Genomic DNA, 12,868 nt, shown 5'->3' on the forward strand with positions numbered 1-12,868 from the left:
CGTCTTGGTTTCAGCTCAAGTCATGATCTCACAGTTCATGAGTTCAATCCCTACACTGGGCTCCATGCTCACAGCATGGAGCCTGCTTAGGATTCCCTTTCTCTCTCCCTCTCTCTCTGCCCCTCCTGTGTGTGCTCTCTCACAAAATAAACTAAACTTAAAAAAAAAAAAAAAGACATAATTAACACCTTCCAACACATAAAAAGATAAGAGATGGGAAACAGAAGAGATAAGAAATCAATCCTGGAAATTAAACTCTGACTAATAGGAAGTCTAGAAAGTGAGAACAGAGAAAACGGAAGGGAAGAAATTTTCAAAGAAATAATATGTGACAGAGAATGATAGTGGTCCACCAAAATCCACTGTCATCTTCTTTCTGGGCACTAGTCAATATCTCTCAGATTTCCTTCTTTAAAAATTAAGGGGCCAAATGACAAAGTGCTCTCAAATGGAATGGAAATGGGAATAATGTTGAGCCATTTCCAGGCCGGGGTTAAATTGTCTCCATGTATTTTCACCTTCCTGTGAGCTAAAATGGTAAAGGTGAACAACATGATCTTAGGAATCACATGGTGAGGAAGGCAGAAGACCCTGCTGACCCAAAACATCTGCTCTGCACTATTATATGACAAATAAACTTATCTGGGAGTGAAGCCACTCCATTTTGTGGCCTTTTATAAAGTTTAAAGTTTGTTATGAGTTTAGCCTACTCTCATTTATGATACAACTGTATTTCCCGTTCCAGAACTGAAAGACACAATTTTCCAGTAAAAACAATATTTTCTACCAAAAAACAAAATAATCATAGTATACTACTTTGGTCAACAACGAATAATAATAATTACATACCCATGATAATTTAAATGTGAGTTTTAATAAAATAAAAAGTTGTGATAAAGTATATCGGGAGGATACGAGGAAGGAAAATAAAATAATGGTGGCAGTGAAAAAACTAAATTATCATCTAGTCTATAGAAAGTCAAAGGAACATTTTTAAAATTGATAAACCAAAAGATTAGTATAAGCTAGCTATTTAAAATATAGAGGTAAGGGGCGCCTGGGTGGCTCAGTGGGTTAAGCATCCGACTTTGGCCCAGGTCATGATCTCACCTCCGTGAGTTCGAGCCCCGCGTCGGGCTCTGTGCTGACAGTGCAGAGCCTGGAGCCTGTTTCAGATTCTGTGTCTCCCTCTCTGTCTCTGACCCTCCCGCATTCATGCTCTGTCTCTCTCTGTCTCAAAAATAAATAAACATTAAAAAAAATTTAAAAAAAATAAAAAAAATAAAATATAGAGGTAAATACCAGATGAACAAATAAAAAAGATGAAAGTGGTTGTCTCTGGACAATGGGACTGAGGAATGGAGGAGGGAGAAGCAAAAAGCGGCTATGTGTTGGGGCACCTGGGTGGCTAAGTCAATTAAGCATCCAACTTCAACTTAGGTCATGATCTCACGGTTTGTGGGTTTGAGCCCCATGTCAGGCTCTCTGCTGGTGGCTCAGAGCCTGGAGCCTGCTTTGGGTTCTGTGTCTCCTCGCTCTGCCGATTCCCTGCTAATGCTCTGTCTCTCTCTCTCAAAAATAAATGAACGTTAAAAAAATTTTTTTAAACTGCTGTATGTTGATATATCTGATTTTTAAACTACATGTTATGTATTATCTTGAAACAAATGGGTTTTTCTTTTTTTGTATTTTTTTAATTTGCATCCAAGTTAGTTATCATATAGTGCAACAATGGTTTCAGGAGTAGATTCCTTAATGCCCTTCACCCATTTAGCCCATCCCCCCTCCCACAACCCCTCCAGTAAACCTCTGTTTGTTCTCCATATTTGTCTCTTATGTTTTCCCCCTCCTTGTTTTTATATTATTTTTGCTTCCCTTCCCTTGTGTTCATCTGTTTTGTGTCTTAAAGTCCTTATATGAGTGAAGTCATATATTTGTCTTTCTCTGACAAATTTTGCTTAGCATAACACCCTCTAGTTCCATCCACGTAGTTGCAAATGGCAAGATTTCATTCTTTTTGATTGCCGAGTAATACTGCATTGTATATATATACACCACATCTTCTTTATCCATTTATCCGTCAATGGACACTTGGGTTCTTTCCATATTTTAGCTAGTGTCGATAATGCTGCTATAAACATTGGGGTACATGTGCCCCTTTGAAACAGCATACCTGTATCCCTTGTATAAATACCTAGTAGTGCAATTGCTGGATCATAGGGTGGTTCTATTTTTAATTTTTTGAGGAAGCTCCATACTGTTTTCCAGAGTGGCTACACCAGTTTTCATTCCTACCAGCAGTGCAAAACAGATCCTTTCTCCACATCCTTGCCAACATCTGTTGTTGCCTGAGTTGTTAATGTCAGCCATTCTGTCAAGTGTAAGGTGGTATCTCATTGCGGTTTTGATTTGTATTTCCCTGATGATGAGTGACGTTGAGCATTTTTTCATGCACCGGCTGGCCATCTGGATGTCTACTTTGGAGAAGTGTCTATTCATGTCTTTTGCCCATTTCTTCACTGGATTATTTGTTTTTTGGGTGTTGAGTTTGATACGTTCTTTATAGATTTTGGATACTAACCCTTTACCTGATATGTTGTTTACAAATATCTTCTCCCATTCCGTCGGTTGCCTTTTAGTTTTGCTGATTGTTTCCTTCCCTGTGCAGAAGCTTTTTATTTTGATGAGGTACCAATAGTTCATTTTTACTTTTGTTTCCCTTGCCTCCGGAGACGTGTTGACTAAGAAGTTGCTGAGGCCAAGGTCAAAGAGGTGTTTGCCTGCTTTCTCCTGGAGGATTTTGATGGTTTCCTGTCTTACATTTAGGTCTTTCATCCACTTTGAGTGTATTTTGGGGTATGGTGTAAGAAAGTGGTCCAGGTTCATTTTTCTGCATGTTGCTGTCCAGTTTTCCCAGCACCACTTACTGAAGAGACTGTCTTTATTCCATTGGATATTCTTTCCTGCTTTGTCAAAGATTAGTTGGCCATACGTTTGTGGGTCCATTTCTCAGTTCTCTATTCTCTTCCATTGATCTGTGTGTCTGCTTTTGTGCCAATACCATACTGTCTTGATGATTACAGCCTTGTAATACAGCTTGAAGTCTTGCTTCCAGAGGCAATCCTTGCTTCAGGAGGATTGTCATGCCTCCTGCTTTGGTTTTCTTTTTCAAGATTGCTTTGGCTATTCAGGGTCTTTTCTGGTTCCATACAAATTTTAGGATTGTTTGTTCTAGCTCTGTGAAGAATGCTGGTGTTTTTTTTGATAGGGATTGCATTCAATATGTAGATTGCTTTGGGTAGTAGCTACATTTTAACAATATTTGTTCTTCCTATCCAGGAGCATGGAAAATTTTTCCGTGTTTTTGTGTCTTCTTCAATTTCTTTCATAAGCTTTCTATAGTTTTCAGTGTATAGACTTTTCACCTCTTTGGTTAGATTTATTCCTAGGTATTTTATGGGTTTTGGTGCAATTGTAAATGGGATCGATTCCTTGATTTCTCTTTCTGTTGCTTCATTGTTGGTGTATAGGAATGCAACCGATTTCTGTGCATTGATTTTATATCCTGCCACTTTGCTGAATTCATGGATCAGCATGGAATCTTTTGGGTTTTCCATATAGAGTATCATGTCATCTGCAAAGAGTGAAAGTTTGACCTCCTCCTGGCCGATCTGGATGCCTTTTATTTCTTTGTGTTGTCTGATTGCAGAGGCTAAGACTTCCAATACTATGTTGAATAACAGTGGTGAGAGTGGACATCCCCATGGTCAGGGGGTGGTCAGGTCTTGTTCCTGACCTTAGGGGGAAAGCTCTCAGTTTTTCCCCATTGAGGATGATTTTAGCATTGGGTCTTTCATATATGGCTTTTATGATCTCAAGATATGATCCTTCTACCCCTACTTTCTTGAGGGTTTTTATCAAGAAAGGATGCTGTATTTTGTGAAATGCTTTCTCTGCATCTATTGAGAGGATCATATGGTTCTTGTCCTTTTTTTATTGATGTGATGAATCACATTGATTGTTTTGCAGATATTGAACCAGCCCTGCATCCCAGGTATAAATCCCACTTGGTCATGGTGAAAAATTTTTTTAATGTATTGTTGGATCCAGTTGGCTAATATTTTCTTGAGGATTTTTGCATACATGTTCATCAGGGAAATTGGTCTATAGTTCTCCTTTTTAGTGGGGGTCTTTGTCTGGTTTTGGGATCAAGGTCATGCTGGCTTCATAGAAAGAGTTTGGAAGTTTTCCTTCCATTTCTATTCTTTGGGACAGCTTCAAGAGAGTACGTGTTAACTCTTCCTTAAATGTTTGGTAGAATTCCCCTGGAAAGCCATCTGGCCCTGGACTCTTGTTTTTTGGGGAGATTTTTGATTCCTAATTCGATTTCTTTACTGGTTATGGGTCTGTTCAAATTCTCTGTTTCTTCCTGTTTCAGTTTTGGTAGTGTATATGTTTCTAGGAATTTGTCCATTTCTTCCAGATTGCCCATTTTACTGGCGTATAATTGCTCATAATATTCTCTTATTATTATTTTTATTTTGCTGTGTTGGTTGTGATCTCTCCTCTTTCGTTCTTGATTTTATTTATTTGGGTCCTTTCCTTTTTCTTTTTGGTCAAACTGGCTAGTGGTTTATCAGTTTTGTTAATTTGTTCAAAGAACCAGCTTCTGGTTTCATTGATCTGCTCTACTGTTTTTTGGTTTCGATGGCATTGATTTCTGCTCTAATCTTTATTATTTCCTGTCTTCTGCTGGTTTCAGGTTTTATTTGCTATTCATTTTCCAGCTCTTTAAGGTGTAAGGTTAGGTTGTGTATCTGATACCTTTCTTCCTTCTTTAGGAAGGTCTGGATTGCTATATACTTCCCTCTTACGGGAACCTGCATCGCAGAGGTTTTGGGCTGTGGTGTTATGATTTTCACTGGCTTCCATGTACTTTTTAATTTCTTCCTTAACTTCTTGGTTAGCCCATTAATTCTTTAGTAGGATGTTCTTTAGTCTCCAAGTATTTGTTACCTTTCCGAATTTTTTCTTGTGTTTGATTTTGAGTTTCATAGCATCGTGGTCTGAAAATATGCATGGTATGATCTCGATCTTTTAGTACTTGTTGATGGCAGATTTGTGTCCCAGTATGTGATCTATTCTGGAGGATGTTCCATGTGCACTGGAGAAGAATGTATATTCTGCTGCTTTAGGATGAAATGTTCAGAATATATCTGTTCAGTCCATCTGGTCCAGTATGTCATTCAAAGCCATTGTTTTCTTGTTGATTTTCTGGTTTAGATGATCTGTCCATTGCTGTAAGTGTGGCATTGAATCCCCTACTATTATGGTATTATCAGTAAGTTTCTTTATGTTTGTGATTAATTCATTTATATATTTGGGTTTTCCCACATTTGGAGCATAAATGTTTACAGTTGTTAGTCTTCTTGGTGGATAGACCCCTTAATTATGATATAATGCCTGCTTCACCTCTTATTACATTCTTTATTTTAAAATCTAGATTATCTGATATCAGTATGGCTATTCTGGCTTTCTTTTGGTGACCATTAGCATGATAGATGGTTCTCCATCCCCTTACTTTCAATATGAAGATGTCTTTCGGTCTAAAGTGGGTCTCTTGTAAACAGCATATAGATGGATCTTGTTTTCTTATCCATTCTGTTACCCTATGTCTTTTGATGGGAGCATTTAGTCCATTGACATTTAGAGTGAGTACTGAAAGATATGAATTTATTGACATTATGTTGCTTCTAGAGTTGGAGTTTCTTGTGGTGTTCTCTGGTCATTTCTAGTCTTTGATGCTTTTGGTATGTATGTATGTATGTATGTATATCTTTTCTCCCCCAAGAGAGTCCCTGTTAAAATCTCTTCCAGGGCTGGTTTAGTGGTCACAAACTCCTTTAATTTTTGTTTGTGTGGGAAACTTTTTATTTCTCCTTCTATTTTGAATGACAGCCTTGCTGGATAAAGAATTCCTGCTGCATATTTTTCTGAATCAGGACATTGAATATATCCTCCCACTCTTTTCTGGCCTGCCACGTTTCTGTGGATAGGTCTGCTGCAAACCTGATCTGTATTCCCTTGTAGGTTAAGGACCCTTTTTTTCCCTTCCTGCTTTCATGATTCTTTCCTTGCCAGAGTAATTTGTGAATTTGACTATGGTATGTCTTGTTGGTGGCTGTTTTGTATTGAGTCTAATGTGAGTCCTCTGTGCTTCCTGGATTTTGATGTCTGTGTCTTTCCCCAGGTTAGCAAAGTTCTCTGCTATGATTTGCTCACATAACCTTTCTACCCACTTTTCTCTCTCTTCATCTTCTGGGACCCCTATGATTCTGATGTTGTTCCTTTTTTTTTTTTTTTTTTTTAATTTTTTTAACATTTATTTTTGAGACAGAGAGAGACAGAGCATGAACGGGGGAGGGGCAGAGAGAGAGGGAGACACAGAATCAGAAGCAGGCTCCAGGCTCTGGGTCATCACCAGCCCAGAGCCCGACGCGGGGCTCGAACTCACGGACCGTGAGATCGTGACCTGAGCTGAAGTCGGACGCTTAACTGACTGAGCCACCCAGGCGCCCCTGATGTTGTTCCTTTTTAGTGAGTCACTGATTTCTCTAATTCTTAAATCATGCTTTTTTGCCTTAGTCTCCCTCTTTTTTTCTGCTTCATTATTCCCCATAAGTTTGTCCTCTGTATCTCTGATTCTCTGCTCTGCCTCATGCATCCTTGTCATCATGGCATCCATTCGAGATTGCAGCTTAGTTATACCATTTTTTATTTGATCCTGACTAGCTTTTACTTCCTTTATCTCTGCAGAAAGGGATTCTAATCTGTTTTCGACTCCAGCTAGTATTCTTACTATCGTGATTCTAAATTCTGTTTCAGACATCTTGTTGCATCTGTGTTGGTCAAGTCCCTGGCAGTCGTTTCTTCCTGCTCTTTCTTTTGGGGTGAAATCCTTCATTTCGTCATTTTGAAGGGAGAAAAGTCATTAATGAGGTAAAAAAAAATTAAAATTAAAAAAATAAAATTAAAAAATTAAAAACAACACACACACACATATAAATCAAATAAATGATGCTAGATCCTAGGTGTTTTGGCCTGGGTGTTTAAAGGGGCTTAATAGATTAGAGAAAAAAGGGGAAAGAAAAAAAAAGGAAATCATTTGAAAATTTGAAAAACTGAATACACTGAAATAGAATAAAATGAAATGATGGAAATAAAATAGAATTTGAAAAAAATTACACAAAAGTAAAAAATATAGTAGAAAAAAATTAAAGGTATTTTTAATAAAAGTTGACAATGAAAATTTTTCTGTATTCATGAAAAAGAAATGAAAGAGAAAAAGAATATTGAATAGATGGATCGGTGAACAAACTGAAATATGATTGAATGACTTCGTTTTCGCCTAGAAGTCAAACTATGAATCGCTTTATATTCCATAAACTAAGCAGGTGGAGAGATTTGTGTTCCTGAAGAGTGAGGTTGGCCCAGTTGGACTGGGCTTAGTGTAACAACTCTGTTCTCCACTAGATGGCGCTGCTTAGTTTACTGGTGTGAATTGTGGTGGAGCTTGTAGATGTGTATGCCCATGAGCGGGAGGGGTGAAAATGGCATCACCCAGCTACCCAGTCTCTAGTATCAGAACTCTGTTCTCCCCATCCATAATTGCGCACCTGTCCTTTGTCTCCGGCTTCTGTCCACTCCCCACTCCTACACTGTCCATGACCAAACCCCAGGCAGCTCCTCCCTCCTGAGTTTTATCTCAAATGTGGCTGTTTTTCCTGACCCCTTACTTCTGAGGGACTGTGGCTTTGACCCGTTCCGCCACTCTGCGGGAGGGCCTAACTGAGCAATGGCTGGGTGCTGGCCGCACCCAGGAACATTCACGGGAACGTGCTGCTGCTGATGCCCAGAGACTGTGGCTGGGTGCCAGCCCACCCCAGAAAAAGTTCCTGAGATGGTGTAGCAGCAGCGTTTCAGGGATTAGGGAAAATCACAACACACATCTGGCACCAGGCTTCACCCCCAACGACCTTGTACTAGCACCAGCAAATGTGGGTGTTCTTCTGAGGCCACTGGGGCCTTTCCCTGGGGGAGGCCACACAGCCTCTATCAGATGTCCTCCCAGCAGGGGAACCGCCTCTCCTCATGTGGCCGGAAGACCCCCGGACTTCACTTTGCTCCAGGGGATTTGCCCTTCTTACCAGAGCACCTCCAGGTATCAAGCTGTGGGGTTTCAGACTCTGTGCTCCCCCTGTTTATAGAGTTCTAATGGAATTTAAGCCCTCTCCTTTCTCCTTTCTCCCTTTTTAGTTCAGTCCTTTTGGCTGTTTCCACTTTTCCACTTTCTCTCCAGCTGATTTTTGGGGGGTGCTTTTCCCATACTCTCCCCTCCTCTCTGTCCTCTCTCCACAGGCAAAAACTGCTCCCTGCCCTCCACGGCTTCTCTCTCCCCCAGTTGACCTCTCCACATCGCATACCTGCTGAGTTCTGTGGTTAAGGTTGTACAGATCATTGTGTTAATCCTCAAATCAGTTTTCTAGGTGTGCAGGATGCTTTAGTGTTGATCTGGCTGTATTTCATGGAAGCGAGACACAAAAAAAACTTCCATGCTGTTCCACCATCTTGGGTCCTCCCCCCAATTAAGTATTTTTAAATGTACCAGGGAGGAAATGGGAACTGAACAGAGATGAGATGGGGTAGGTATGGAACAGCATGCTAGGTTTGAGACTGTGAGGTAGAAAAATAGGGCAGAGGAAGAAGAAGACAGTCTGCTGTCCCCAAGACGTGCTACATCCAGATCTCTGGTCTTTGGGAGTTAGAGTACACACAGAATGTCCTTGAAACATTTGTAAATGAGTATACATATAAAAAAATAATAAGAGATTCTATTATCTGACTAGACTTTAGTTTTTTTGCTTATATATATATACACACACATATATATGTGTGTGTATACATATACATATATATGTACATATATACATATACATATATGTATATATACATATATATATGTGTGTGTGTGTATACTGCACAAGCAAATATGCTTCCCCACATGGAAGCATGTCACCTTGGCAGACGCTAGCCAGCCACTGGAAGGTGTGTGTGTGTGTGTGTGTGTGTGTGTATGTATGTGTATGTGTATTGAGGTTCAGGGTCAGGGGATTCGGTCTCATGCAAACAGGAAAAGGGTAACTGCATAGCTAAGAAAAGGGCAGATTGGGAAACACAGTTAATAATATAATAAGAAGAGACAGAGATAACAGGAAAGTAGAGGAAAAAGAAACAGTAAATGGAAGGAACTCTATTTAGAAACATACAAAGAGAAGATTTTGCTGTAACCCATGTAATCATAGAAATGTAGATTTGGAGGGCTGACCTCAAGTATGGCAAATAGCTTTCCTGTGATTCCAAATGAGAACCCATCATATCTCAAATGAGGCTAATGCTATAATACTTTTAACAACTATTCTATAATCAAACCTACTTCTTTAAAGGAAACCATGTACCTACCCTTTGAGGAGCATAAACAGGATATGAGGATGAGCACTAATGTACTCCACGGTAGGACTCCGAGTGCCTATCTGTCTTCTCAGGATGTTGTTAAATATCTGGGTCACATCTTTTTTTCCCTGTTAAAGAAACAACCAACCATTAAATTGCACATTTGAAATAGTTTAATTATGGAGTGTAAGTTTTATCTCAAAAGCTGTGTATACACACATACACACACACCAAGAGAAACAGCACTCTTCTTTGTAATATCCAAAAGCATTAACTTATTCTTGTCATATATCTTTAGTCAGCTGTACTTTCATACATTCAAACAGTCTACAAAATGGATGCAGCTCTTTTCCAAAGGATTTGCACTGTGGTTAATTTGAATAAGTAGAAGTCTGTTCTCACTGTCATAAATGAAATGGCACAGAAGAATATAAAACAGCAGTGAATTGAATTCTTTATGCTTTTTTACTATTTAGCTTTATATAAGAAGAAATTAAGATTAACATTTTTAAGCCTTCATAAACAAGGAGGGAAAATGGTGAAGGAAAATAAAGATTTTAGGAAATGTAGGGTGGAATCAAATTCCTGTTTCTTACATGTACTTTTAAGTAATTTTTTCCCTCCACTTTATCCATTCCCAAGTTGGTGTATTACCAAAAAAAAAAAGATCAGTTTTCTATTAGGTGAATATATATGATTTAGGTGATATTAAGAGATCATATTTAACCTAGAGGACAGACGGGACCACTCAGTCCTAGTAGCTAAAGCCAGAAGAACTATAGCCAGTCTCAGACAGAACTTTTTAGAGTCCTCATATACCAGACTTCCAGTCTTACACACCCTACAACCTCAGGCTAGTCTGCTTCACCAACTGAAGCTCTGAATGGAATAGGAGGTTGTTTTCTGTTTTGTTTTGTTTTGTTTCTTTGTTTTGTTTTTTGTTTTTAAGATTTTATTTTTAAGTAATCTCTACACCCAGTGTGGGGCTTGAACTCACAACCCAGTGATTAAGAGTTATGTGCTCTTCTGACTGAGCCATCCAGGTACCCAGAACAGGAGATTTGTATATGAAAATAAGGACAAGAATGACATTCCATTCTCAGTTACTATGGCCCTGATTCTGGCCTTCATCTCTCAACTGAACTGTCAAAGAGCATCTTCCAGTTATGCCCTCCACTTCAAAGCAGTCTTCACTCTGCAGAGTGAGCTTACTAAAAATGCAAATAACTATGCCATTCTCTTCTCTTTTAAAAAATGTTTATTATTTTGAGAGAGAGAGAGAGAGAGCGAGCACATAGGCGGGAAAGGGGCAGAGAGAAAGGGAAAGAGAAAATACCAAGCAGGCTCCATGCTGTCAGCTCAGAGCCTGACATGGGGCTCAATCCCATGAACTGTGAGATCATGATCTGAGTTGAAATCAAGAGTTGGACACTTAACCGACTGAGCCACCAAGGCGCCCCACCATTCTATTCTCTTAATCTCTTCAGTGCCCCCCTTTTGCTTTGAAAAAGTCCAATACCTTCCATGATCTGAACCTTGCCTACCTTTCCAGCCACTTCTCTTACTTTTCAATTCCTACTTCAAGTTCTATTAATAACAAATTGCTGTATTGCATACACTTATACACAATCTTTCATTTCTGTACCTTTATTCATGTTGTATTTGTCCTGAATGCTCTTCCTTCCTTTCTTTTCCTGGCTAAATCTTAGTCATCCTGTAATCAGGGCATAGGGGTGCAAGAGCACCTGGTTCTGGGGGTCCCAAACAGACCAGGTTAAGCCACGTGCCACTGACAAAATCCACAAGTAGAGAGATGAGTGAGGGTGACCCAAGAAAGGGATTTATTTTTGTGAGGCCAACACTGGGAAGACAGCAGACAAGCGTCTCAAAGACTGTTTCCAAAGTGCTGAAAATACTTCTAGGTTTATATAAGGAGAATGTAGGACAAAGGTTGGTGGGTACATGTGGGTAAGCTATAAAGATCATTGTCTTGGAGTCAGTCACGTGGGGTCTTGCTGATGTCAGAGCAGACCTCATTGCTTGCGGGGGTAGTTGTGGTTCCCGCCAAGGGATGCTTTGCCTGCAGGGGTCTTTTGCCTAAGTTAAGAGATAAGCTGGAAGGAACAACTTAATCAATACGAAAGTACAGACAGGTCAAAATGGAGGTAGTCGAAGTCCTCTTTTAATCCTTCAGATTCAGTTCAGGAGTACTCATCTCTGAGATAACTGTTCTTCTCTGTATTACAACAACATCTTTGCCTACGTAGACCAGTAGGTCTCCTCTTTCCTGTCTACCACTACCTCCATCTCTACCACGGTCAACTTATTAAGAAGTGCTTACTCTGTGCCAGGCATTTATACTAAGAACTTTATATGTATTTTCCAATCCCCATAACAACCTTATAATGTACATCTTATAAGTAAGGAAATTAAGGACTAGTGAGGTTATCTTACTCAGGTGGCATGTGAGAAAGCCACAACTCCATCCCAAACTGATGGAATCCAGAGTCTAGGTTCTTAGCCATCATACTAAGCTGACTCCAACAATGAGCACAGAACACTGAAATGAATGAATTTCGTCTCTAAAGTCCTCATCACACTGTTAGCTCCCAAGGAAAACCACATTTCAATGTCCATAGTAGGGACCAATAGATAGCAGCATTCAATATTGACTGTCCTGACTTACTGCTTTAGAGGCATAGTCATTTGTAAACCCTTTAGCACAGAGACCACTGAATCTCGCTTATCTATTATTGAGGCACTTTTTTAATAATAAAAGAACTAGGACTCAAAAGGAAAAGAAGACAATAAGATTATTCAATTAATTACTCAATCTTAAAGCTATTAGACATATGAAATGTGCACTAAGGACTGATTAAGAATACTAACATAGAAAAATATTCTTAAAGAATATCTGAAAGGATAAAATATTCTTAAAGGATTAACTTTATCAAAAATTGGCTTGAGGGCACCTGGGTGGCTCGGTCAGTTAAGCATCAGACTCTTTATTTTGGCTCAGGTCGTGATCTTACAGTTTGTGAGTTCAAACCCCACATCAGGCTGTGCGCTGACAGCGTGGAGCCTAATTGGGATTCTCTCTCCCTCTGTCTCTGCCCCTTCCCTACTCGTGTGTGCACCTGGGTGTGTGCTCTCTCTCTCTCTCAAAAATAAATAAACTTAAAAAAACTGGCTCAAAATGGATCACAGACTTAAATATAAAATGTAGAACTATAAAACTTCTAGAAAAAAATAGAGGAAAATCCTCAGGAACTAGATTTAGGCATATGATTCTTAAACTTGACACTAAAAGCACAATCTGTAAAACAAAAACAGACTTGTTTAAGACAGGTCTTAAATA

The 12,868-nt window shown here is 39.3% G+C and overlaps 1 protein-coding gene across 14 annotated transcripts in view; it reads right to left on the bottom strand.

The window, feature by feature from the left end:
• The window catches only part of CAB39L (calcium binding protein 39 like), a 131,446-nt gene that overhangs the window by 53,944 nt on the left and 64,634 nt on the right, over positions 1–12,868 (bottom strand). For all 14 annotated transcript variants that reach the window (XM_058685963.1, XM_058685986.1, XM_058685922.1 and 11 more), the window contains one exon: positions 9,520–9,638. In XM_058685963.1, coding sequence (XP_058541946.1) covers positions 9,520–9,638 — 119 coding nt within the window. The remainder of the gene's footprint in view (positions 1–9,519; positions 9,639–12,868) is intronic.

The sequence above is a fragment of the Neofelis nebulosa genome, chromosome 1, assembly GCF_028018385.1.
Source record: "Neofelis nebulosa isolate mNeoNeb1 chromosome 1, mNeoNeb1.pri, whole genome shotgun sequence".
Taxonomy (NCBI): Eukaryota; Metazoa; Chordata; class Mammalia; order Carnivora; family Felidae; genus Neofelis; species Neofelis nebulosa.